The following is an 11,349-nucleotide window of genomic DNA, read 5'->3' on the forward strand; positions in this document are numbered from 1 at the left end:
TTTTTTCAAAAAAATCAACCAAAACCGAACCGAAACCGAGTCAAACCGACCGGTTTCGGTTAGGTTTGATTCGGTTTTTAATGTTAAAAAACCGAGAAAACCTATAATATATTTTGGGCTGTTTGTAATGGGCTTTTAATTCAATTTTTGACGGGCTTGTAATTAATGATAATATTGTCTACTTTTCTTATAAGATTCTTAATCAAATTAATTCTTTTTTTGGGTTGTTTTTTACAACTGAATATTCATTTGTTGCCTTCCTAATAATTTTTCATTTGTTGCCTTCCTAATAATTTTTCATTTGTTTTGTTTGAGTGGGCAGGACTCCTGCTGCAGATAAGTTTAAATAACAAAAAATACAAATTACAAAACATTGCCTTCAAAGGGCTTAACAAAAACAACAAATAATATTATCATAAAACACTCTAATAGTCCAATTGTCACCATCGAAACCTGAAATTAAAAATATAAAATTATAACTTGATAAATTAAATTAGAAGATATAAAAATAAAAGTATTCCACATCAGATTTGGGCAATTTTCAAGAGAAATTTCAAGCAATAGAATGAAAATAGGAAGCTGAACAGGGAAACAAAAAGACAAATAGAAGCAGAAACAATTTTTCATATAAAAAATAAAATCAATATGATTTTCCACCAAGTACACTGAAGATCAAAATACATATAAGGAATACTTATGAAAGAAGTAGGAACTTACTTGTACAAGTAGGCAGCTATTCCGAGGATTATGATCAACAAAACAATATCAATACAGAAATTCCGACTAGATCTCAACTGGAATAGAATGCAAACTTGTGTCAGATTAAAAAATAAGCCTGAATCCGGATGCATCTCAGAAGAATAAAAAATCAAACTTTGTTAAGATGAAGCTCAATCACCTGGTTAACAGTGTCTTTAAGTCTAACATTGGTATTCTTAAGGTCAGCAGCCGCCTTGTCCACCTGTAAGGAAGCACAGGGTGCATTTCTTGTAAACTCTATTTCCATCAGAGTGGCACTGAAAATTTAGAAGGATACAACAATGCTTCTCACCTTAGTGTCAATTTCATCCATCAAAGGAACTTGTCTGTCCACCTCCTGCACATATCACGTAGCACAAACAAATTCAAATGCCATGGATAATTACTTATCTGCCAACAATCACTTACAAATAGCCTTGCTTGCACATCCCACGCTACAACATATTTGCCACACAAAAGGAGAGAAGAAATAAGACATTTATTGAAATAATACCTCATTCATGTCATGAGCCATATTCTTCAGCGTGTCCAAACCATCTGAAATCATATCCAATCCTTGATCCTGAGGGAATGTCAAAGTTAATAACAAGGGAAACCATGAGCCCAACAGCTTCCTTCAATTATAAGATGAAAAACAAACACACTGCTACTTTATTTGACTTACCTGCTTCATTTTACGCATTTTATACTCCTGCCTGAATTGACTAGACGTCTCAGTTTCTTGAAAGTATTCATTATCAAACTGCCCATCTATTACCCAAAGGAAATATATAAGTAGAATACACTAATTATCCATGAACCATGAGCCAACAAGGAGGAAAAGTATCAAACATCGCTACCTAAATACTGAAATAAGCTACAAACGATTCAAAACCTTCCCACTCATAACAATCTTAGGAATCATGAGAAATAAAATGTACTATTCACAGTTCAACACAGCTTCAATAGAAGTGAACAAATAACCTGAATCAAATTTGATTTCAGCACGGGGAGCTGAAGTCCCCCAACCTCCAGTTTGTTTGGGCGCAGCTGCAGTTCCATCTGGTATAGCTTGAATCCTATCTGGCAATGCAAGGACCAAATCATTTCGTGCAGCAAGTTCTTCTGTAGAAAGTCCTTTAACCTGTCAATACCCCAACCCTGACGCTGTCAACTGTATAATTTGGATATTTCCTTAATTATCAACGAAAATAAAGCACAAACATGGGTTTTCAATTCTGCCTACTTGGTTTGGAAAACAGTTTTACATATTCTGCACTTCCTCATTTTGTTGTTGTCAATTTGACTAATTTGAAGAAACAGAAAATAATTAATTTGCAATTCTGACTAATTAATTTGCAATGCCGCAAGCACTAGATCAAGAGCTTAAACATGGGTTTTCAATTCTACAAACATTCCTTTCATTGCTCAAGAATAAAAGCCCAATTAAAGCAATCACAAACATTTACGCAAGCAATACAGTAAAATAAAAACCCAATAAAAAACTACAAATGGTTACCTTAGATATGGATTTTTGAGCATTCAAAACAACAACTGTGTCTCTGACCTCTGCATTGAAAAGCAAAGGATTTCAGCTGTTGGGAATTTACAGATAGAAACAACAACTATTTCATCGTTTCATGTCTCTTACCTTAGATATGTTGGGAATTTACGTTTGTGTTTGAGAGTCTAAGACTCTAAGGAGAGGGGGGAGCGGCCGCGGGTGCTAGTGTTAGGATTTCAGCTGATGCTTGGCGTGTCTCTGGTGTTTGAGAGTCTAGGGAGAGGCGGCGATTGCGGGTGCTGGGGTTAGGATTTCAGTTGAGCGTGTCTCTGGTATTTGAGAGAAAGAGAGGGGGCGGCCGCACTGCTAGGGTTAGGTTACTGAGCATTAGGCAAATATTTTTTTATATTTATAGTATTGTTTTTATTAGAACCGGTTCGGTTCGGTTTGGGTTTACCGGTTTTAATAGTACAAAACCGAAACCGAACCGAACCGGAAGTTTTTCTAAAAATTCTAATCAGTTTAATCGGTTTTTTTTCTTGGTTTGGTTTTTTCGGTTAATTTTTGATCGGTTTTCTCGGTTAAATCGGTTTATCGGTTTTTTTGCTCACCCCTAATTGAGACAATGATAGACATAGTTTGTTGTAATTGGACAAGCACAAGTTAATTTTCTTGACTTCTACTGTTCTCCTCCATTTTTAGGTTAAATTCCAAAACCACCAACACAAAAGCAAAGAAACATGAAGTAAGAGATAAAGAAGGGAGATAGAGTAGTAATTTATACATCATACAATCCCACCAATGTGAAAGAAAGAAGAGAAGATACAGGAAACTTACCGATCACAATATATTCGTCAACTAAAGAACATAATTCCAAAACTTTTAATTATAATCTTCAGCCATTATATATATGAATACAACCTTATTAGCATATATCTGTTAGCGATCTCGTTTCATTTTTTATAGTTTTTGGTACTTTATTTTTATGTTAGCAATTTGTTTTGCTATTGTTCTGCAATTTTCTTGTATCGTCTGATATTATTAATCCACTTCTATCTTATGCTGAGCGTTGCATCCACTCCATTTTAAGTAGGTCCTTGGTATTTTACCACAACAGTACCATAGCGATGGGGATCATCCTTGTAATACTTGTGGTTCTTTTTCAGGTAGTGTAGTTACATTGCATATACATAAAAATTCACATTCATATTCCATATTTTATCCACTTCTATCTTAGTGAGAAGCTGTCAGCTCCATTCATTTTTACATTCTGACAAACACACTTATCTCATAAAAACAACAGACTTTGCAAGTCAAACATTTATCCACCATTTAGCCCGATAAACAGTAGTATGCATGGTGTTAGTCATTGAAAGATAAACAACGCTAAAATTCAAAATGGTTGGAGTTAGATAATATATTATCAATATATAATTTATAAATCTATATTTTTATATATAAACTGGAGCCAAGTTTGCCCTTTTTCTTTTTAAATCTTGGGTCAACTAAAGAGTGTTTTTAACTTTAATTGTATTTGCTACTAAAAAGTGATTGGTTAGTAATCTTAGTAATAATTTTATTGGTTGTTATTAAATGAAATTAACTAAAGTTAAAATTGGTTAGACAAGAAATGATTAGGCAATTTTTTTTTAAAGTAAAAGTCTAATAACATTTTAAATTATTGATTTCATGGTTATAATTTTTAAATTTTAACAAATCATCATTAAATTCACTTGTATATGATGAATGCCTCTATTTAAATGTGAGTTTTATTAATTGGTTAATATTTAGATTTAGTGGTTTGTTTTAAGTGTCATAATTGTGTATAAAGTTAATGATATTAAAATAAATAATAGTATATAGATAAAGCAAATATTTGTAATATATGAAAACAATCTTAATAAATATAGGTTAAATTATTTTGTACAAATAATATTAGAATAATGATTGAAAAAATACTGGATGGCTATTGATTTTATCATTGATATGTTTATATTTTGATACATAGTAAAAAACAAATAATCATTTATTTTATTACAATAATCATATCTTTTAATTATTATATTAAAATATTTGATTAAATTATTCTATGCACAGAAAAGTAATTCAGTCATGAAAATATAATTTTGGTAGTTAATAATGACATGTGATAGTGTACCGAATCAAGTTTAATTGATTCTCTCTCATCTGCTTACTACAAAGTAACGGAATAAAATTAAAATCCCAACTTACCTATACACGTGTACTTTCTATCTTATATTGATCGTTGGAATATGAGAAATCTTGGGCCACTCAGAGCCATTCTCCTTTCTACAATTTTCTTCAAGATGTGGACATCCCCATGCTATATGCAATGTCTTTAATTTGGAGAGGCGTTGAATGGCTGTTGAACTTGGCATATACTTGAGATTCTTGCAATTATAAATATCAAGACGTTGAAGGGAAGAAAGGTTGGCCAACCATTCTGGCAATGCTTCCTCAAATTCCTCTCCGTTGAAACCCTCTATTTCCAATGTCTCGAGGGCAGTGAGGTGTTGAAGTTGGTGGGGTACACTCTTCAGTTTATCCCATCCCCATATCGATAGGGATTTGAGGGACCCACTCAAGTTGAGGTGTTGGATTGAGTTTAAAACTCCTGCAGGAAAAGCCTCCATCTCCTCTGAGAAACCACCGATTTCCAATTCCTTCAGATGGGTGAGGCCGCCTAAACAATCATCCTCTGGGAAATCACTCAAACTCCGACACGCGATGATTTGTAATTGAACAAGAGAAGACAATTGTCGTAAACCATGCCAATCAATACTGATGAGCTTATCACATTCTGAAATGGCTAAACTTTGAAGCGAAGACAATTCTTGTAAATCACTGATATGGATAAGCTCATTCCAATCCCATATTTCCAACGCCTCTAGAGATGCGCAACATTGTAGTCCGCTTGGAAGAGCTCCCAATTTACAGCCAATAACAGTCACTATCTTCAAAGAATATTTCAATTCTCGGAAATCACCAGGAATTGAGATGAACTCACAGCACCCATATATATACAATTCCACCATAGCTGTGCAGTGTTGTACGCTTGGAATGGATGCCAGCTTTGAACAACTTTGAATACTTAAAATTCGAAGAGACGTGAAGCCATCAAACTCACCAGAAAAATATCTCAGTTCATCACATCCCTCAATTTCAAATTGTACAAGAGATGAAAGACGACATATCGGAATGCTTTCCAACTTTCCACACTTCTTAATGCTCAACTTTTCAAGACAAGGAAATACTGCAACAACTTCTCCACCTGGTACCATCCATTCTTCAAGACCATCCATTTTAGACAAAGTGAGTTCTTTTAGTGCTGGAAACAGTACTGCTACACCGCCACTGCTACTATAGAACTCATTGCCTATACATTTCACATTAGGCATTCTACTCATCTTTAGAATCTTAAGGCGAGGAAGACATCCAAGTGTTGGGAGTTGCCTCAACTTGCTGCAGCCATTCAATCTCAGCACCGTCAGATTATCGAGTTGCAATATCCATGATGAGAAATTTTCACCTCCATAACCCTCAATTGTCAAGCTTCTTATGTCTCGGTGAGGCTGCAGGCCTTCCAGCACATCCTCGCTATTGACACTGCTGTTACCTTCATCATCACTCCATTCAAACACCAATTTGTTCATTCTTTTTCCACTTAGTTCTGCCTTCTCAGCTTCTTCTCTGTCTCTCACTTGCTCAAGCTTGCATATCTTCAATGCTCCTCTTAGTTCTTTCAAACATCCCAGCTCTTCAGCCATATGACCTGGACCCACAGCAAATAAAGGCAGAGTTTGAAGGCGTGTTAAGAGTCTCACCTCATCTGGCACTAGCTTTGGATCATCAAAATGAAGATGTCTCAAGCTGACTAAATTCCTCATTTTCTTGGGAAGCTTTTCTAGTAACTTGCAATCAGTGAATCTTAATCTTTCCAAATGGTAAAGCTTGGTGATGGATTCCGGCAATTCTCTGATACTGGTACGTGAGACATCAAGATATCTCAAATGTTTCAGCTTGCAAATTGAATCTGGTAACTCTGTGATATTAAGCCCTCGCAATTTGAGAGTTCTCAAGCTTTTGAATTTCCAAGACCCATTGAATACATCAACCATTGAGAAAACAGTTCGCAATTTTCTAGCATCAACCGCTGTTAATGTTGCCTCAACATCCCCACGAGATATGAGATTTAGATGACGAATATGAGATGCACCATCAAGAGCCGAATCCTCCTCCAGATTTAACACTTCTGATTTTGAGACCTGCAATGCAAGATCATGCACAAGATCATGCATCTTGCAACTTGTTACGATCTCACACTCATTCCTTTCAACATCTTGGAAAAAGGAATTTGCAAGCAAGTCATTGAAACACTTGTTGCCTTCGTCTTCCATCCTCCCATTTGATGGCCTGAGAAAACCTTCAGCCATCCAAAGTTGAACCAGTTCTTCCCTTTCAATTTCAAAATCTTTAGGGAAAATGGAACAATATGCAAAACATTTTTTCAGTGTTGGCGATGACAGGTAATCAAAACTTAATCTCAATACGCGCAAAGCTTTATCTCCATCCGGAGAATCCCAAATTCTACTGTTTAGAATTGACTTCCATTCCTGCGTCTCATTTTGGCGCAGTGTTCCTCCCAAAACTTTAGCAAGTAATGGAATCCCTCCACATTTCTTTGCAATCTGTTTTCCAATAGACTCCAAGTCTGAAGGTATTGTTTCTTGTCCACCCCTGCTCACCTTTTGCTTGATAATGGACCAACATTGATCAGCTGATAGTCTCCCTGGCTCGTGCTGAATCCCAGGAGAAGTCTCCATCATGTCTGCTACTTTCTTACTGCGGGTTGTAACAACAACAGCATTCCCATTCTTGCTGTTAATTTTTAACAGTTGCTCCTTCAAATCATCCCACTTACCATGGTCTTCATTCCACACGTCATCAAGAACAAGAAAAAATGTCTTCTTTTCCAGCTCTTTCTTAAGGTTTTGAAGAATTGCATCAAGGCTGCTCAACCCACCCGTAGTTTTGTCAATCATTTGCAACATCTCTCCTAAAATCTTCACTTTATTAAAGTCATTAGAAACACAAACCCATAGAGTCGCATCAAAATGTTTTCTCTCCCTCGCCACTTCACAAACTTTTTTTGCTACAGTAGTCTTTCCAAGGCCAGCCATCCCCACTATAGGGACAACCGAAAGGACATGTTGGTGTTTGGTCAAGCTAGTCAGCATATCCATAACTATAGAAACATCATCCTCCCTTCCTACAATTTCTGAGCTGTCAAGGAACGAATCTGTCTGTCGATCTTGATCCCAGCTAACTTCTTGAGCTCTATCTACATGTAGAGATGTGAATTGAAATACAGCTGCATCTTTTCGAATTTCATCCAGTGCTCCATTGATCTCCTTAACTTTTTGACCCATATTCAGACGGAATGCGACAGGGTTGTGGAGTGAAAAGCAGTCACGTACCTTTCCCTTCTTTTGGTCTTTTCGGAGAATCTCATAAGCAAACTCGTCTAGAACATCTTCAGCATCGTAAGCTACATCTTGTAGTTTCTCCAGCCAACCCTTCACAGAATCGTCTGTGACTGACCTTCTTGCTGCATCTTGGAGCACATCTCTGATCATGATCAAGGACTGCTTGAGCTTTCGCAGCTGTCCCTCCAATCCCCAAGCAAGTCTGATCCCTTCAGCAGCTATGGAACTGACCCTTGTCAAAGTCGCCTCCATGGAAAACGTAAGAAAAAGCTCTGCTGCCATATTCTCTTGTTTGCTTTGGGAAATCAAAGAAGAAAGATTGAGGAAAAGAGAGATAAGAATGGTCTGAAAGTTGTGAAGTAGGGATGAAATGAAGTGTGTTTTGGAATGGGGAGATGCATTCAACTTGAAAGCAAAGGGTCCTTCCCTCACTGTATTAATTGATTGATTGCAGCTGGCAGCATCTTCCACGAACCACTGCTGTCACATTAGTCATGCAAAGGCGAAGAACATGACCCTACCTTCTTATCTTGCGTGTCCAAATCCATCTGAGCCTGTAGACAACTTGAAAGCAGAGGGTCCCTCCCTCTCCCTATATTCTCTTGACACGCACAATGAATCTAAGAAAGTAGTGTCAATACAGATTTTGATGGACTCCAATGACCAAGTAACGGTTCAGTATGCTAACAATTTGCCTTCGAGGAATAAGAAATGAGAATCAAGAACACGTGGACAAGAAAGAATGGGGAGATGCATTCAACTTGTAAGCAGAGGGTCCCTCCCTCACTGTATTAATTGATTGATTGCAGCTGGCAGCATCTTCCACGATCCACTACGGTCAAACTTGGCACGCTGAAGCCAAGACAAGGACATTAAGGCTCCGTTTGTTTGCAGGAAATTGAATTCCTTTTGGAAAGTAAATTTTTGGAAAGTGAATTCCAGAAAAGTATTTTCCGATGTTTGGTAGTATTATGAAAAATGAACTGGAAAACACTTTCCAGTGTTTGGTTGTATTATGGAAAATGAACTGGAAAATAATTTATTAATGAATTAATTTTTTTTTCAAATTTATCTAATATATATATAAAATATTTAATCACTTACAATAAAAAAAATGAAATCTAAAATGTATAATGATGATTTTTTTTATTATATTCTATATTCATACATAGATTATTTTATAAAATATAACTATATATATCATATCATATTATAGAGAAATAAGCTTGTGAAATTTTTTTTACTATTCCATGAAACTATTTATAATTCCATTACGTACGAAATACATCTGACAAAACCTATAGTTTTAATAATATTTTTAGCATGTAATAAAATTGGATAAAATATTAAGGTATAAAATTCACTCTAAACTATTTTTTAAAATATTAAAAAAATATCACACTGTAAAAAAAAAAAATCCCACATGCAAGTAAACAGTGCAAGAAAACTGCATTGTTCACTATTTTTCAATGAACAGTATACGTAATACACTGTTCATGTTAATTGCACTATTCATTGAACAGTGCAATTAACATGAACAGTTGCTTTTCACCTCTGGCCACTATCAGAAAGTGTTTTCCTTTCTTTAACGGAAGGAAAACACTTTCCTTTCTCAATGTTATTAATTTTAAGTTGACCGGAAACCACTTTCCTTTGACCACTTTCCTTTGTTGCTGCCAAACACAGGAAAAGCAGGAAAGTGAATTCCGGGAATTCACTTTCCTGCAATCAAACACAGCCTAAGAGAATAATTTATAAGTCTTCTTCCAGTCTTTCTTGCGTTCTTTCTTTCTTCTTTTTTACGCAGCGAGTTGTTAAGGACATGATTTAAAAAAAAAAAAAAACATATTTAATTGCATTTCCTAATCTTACGTACAGTCTTCTGCCAAGTCTTTCTTTATATAAACAGATGTTTGAGTTAAAGTATTCTAACGGCCGACCAGTTGCTTTCTAAGATTCAACTTTTTCAATCAATGTGATGAGATTTGTCATATAGTATTATTGCAGTATGAAATCATAAATTCACTCCTTGTTCAAGGCCCTCAATTATACTTCTCAAATGGGACAAAAAAAGCTATGTGGGAGAGCTTTGCCGCCCTTACGGGTCTCACCCGGCTCGAATCCGGATTAGTCAGCAGTGGCTGGAAACCGGATGGTTATACCAAAAAAAAAAAATTATACTTCTCAAATGAGACAAAAAAAATTGGCAGACAAGAGAGCTTGCGACCTACGCATCCGATGTGATCACCCCCTAACACATTAAATGTCAATAATCAGATTAATTATTATTCATCCATGTTTATTTGAACTTATTTGATATCATATTTGTATTTGATTTCATATAAAAGAAAAACACTCAAGGTGGCTGCGTTTTCCTGAATCACATGATCTAACCACTGTTTTTAGCTAGGTCTCTTTGCCAATGGACTTTTCTTCGAGTGTTGTAGCACCGCACCCTGATGTGCCTGACCATATTAATTATTTCGTTTTGCAGTCTTTAGAACAGAGTGTTGTGTTTCATTCTCCTTTCCTATGCACTATCCATTTCCATGTGCTTAAGTATATTCCCTCAATAGTTTACAGAAGTGTTTGCCTTGTGATACTGCGAGATGCCCCCTTGCTTTCTGCTGCAATTCTTTTTTTTTTTTGTCTGGCTAAACGATGAATATTCATGAACATCATGAGAAAACTAAAATAATTACTGAATTTGACATTAATAACAGTTAATTGTGTGTGTGTCTATATATATATATATATGAGTTGACGTATTGTGATGAAAGTAAGCAGTTGGCCGGTCAATTGCTTTCTAGGAATTTTATTCTTACGGTGAAGAAAATAATAATATTATGAATTATATGATGTGAATAAAAAAATTATTTCCATCAACTTTAATATAATAATATTAAAATTATAATTTTTCTAAATACTATTACAATTATCTCAATTCATCAAAAATCTGGAATCAAGATACTGAAAATTAACAACTGGAAATACTAACCTTTAGACTTCTTATCTTGTTTTGGTTTCACATGAGGAATATCTTTACAATTTTTTTTTTTTAAGTGAACTTTGAGAAAATGAATTATTTTTTGATATTTGGTAGTGTAATGAAAAATAAGTTGGAAAATATTTTTCAGTATTTGATTATGTCATGAAAAATGAACTGGAAAATAACTTATTAATGTTTTATTTTTTTCAAGTTTATTAAAATAATGAGGAACAAATCTTACAAATTAAAAAATTGAATGAGAATGAAAATGAAAAAAATATAATTTCATAAATTATCTCAAATAAAATAAATAATAATCAAAATAATAGAGATCAAATCTAACAAAAAAAAATTGAAAGATGAAGAAATTAAAATAATAATAATTACCATTTCATAAATTATTTCAAATAAAATAAGCAACAATCAAAAGAATAAGGACCAAATTTTATAGATAAAAAAATTAAATTAAAAAATTATAAAGAAAAGGCAAATAAACAATATATATATATATATAGCAATAAAAAATTTGAGGACTAAATTAATTTGATATAATTGGCAAATAATATGATATTACTAAATTTTTCACAACTTTCAAAAAATATTTTTCCATA

General features: G+C 34.5%; 2 protein-coding genes across 3 annotated transcripts; both read right to left on the reverse strand.

Annotated features, from left to right (window-relative positions):
- Window positions 1-257: 257 nt before the first annotated feature.
- LOC118035484 (syntaxin-71) lies at window positions 258-2,642 on the reverse strand. 2 transcript variants are annotated; one of them, XM_073404519.1, is made up of 9 exons: window positions 2,390-2,642; window positions 2,258-2,307; window positions 1,723-1,882; window positions 1,424-1,509; window positions 1,253-1,321; window positions 1,052-1,096; window positions 899-961; window positions 718-794; window positions 258-453 (listed from the first exon to the last, which is right to left on the reverse strand). In XM_073404519.1, the coding sequence occupies exons 4-9, from the start codon at window positions 1,439-1,441 to the stop codon at window positions 441-443; spliced, it is 285 nt and encodes a 94-aa protein (XP_073260620.1). In that variant the 5' UTR covers window positions 1,442-1,509; window positions 1,723-1,882; window positions 2,258-2,307; window positions 2,390-2,642; the 3' UTR covers window positions 258-440. The 2 variants fall into 2 exon arrangements, with proteins under 2 accessions (XP_073260620.1, XP_073260621.1); XM_073404520.1 differs by having other exon boundaries at window positions 1,723-1,899.
- Window positions 2,643-4,347: 1,705 nt separating this feature from the next.
- LOC118037248 (putative disease resistance protein RGA3) lies at window positions 4,348-8,273 on the reverse strand. Its single transcript, XM_035043161.2, has one exon. The coding sequence runs from the start codon at window positions 8,029-8,031 to the stop codon at window positions 4,492-4,494; it is 3,540 nt and encodes a 1,179-aa protein (XP_034899052.1). The 5' UTR covers window positions 8,032-8,273; the 3' UTR covers window positions 4,348-4,491.
- Between the last annotated feature and the right edge of the window lie 3,076 nt (window positions 8,274-11,349).

Source organism: Populus alba, chromosome 14 (genome assembly GCF_005239225.2).
Source record: "Populus alba chromosome 14, ASM523922v2, whole genome shotgun sequence".
In the NCBI taxonomy this organism is placed as follows: Eukaryota; Viridiplantae; Streptophyta; class Magnoliopsida; order Malpighiales; family Salicaceae; genus Populus; species Populus alba.

What these genes read in the sequence shown, in the direction of transcription:
- LOC118035484 (XM_073404519.1), bottom strand. An exon ending in TGGCTCATGACATGAATGAG is followed by an intron (nt 1,097 to 1,252) that starts GTATTATTTCAA and finishes TGATATGTGCAG; the next exon opens with GAGGTGGACAGACAAGTTCC. An exon ending in TTAAAGACACTGTTAACCAG is followed by an intron (nt 795 to 898) that starts GTGATTGAGCTT and finishes ATTCTATTCCAG; the next exon opens with TTGAGATCTAGTCGGAATTT.
- LOC118037248 (XM_035043161.2), bottom strand. Translation starts at nt 8,031, where the DNA reads ATGGCAGCAGAGCTTTTTCTTACGTTTTCCATGGAGGCGACTTTGACA.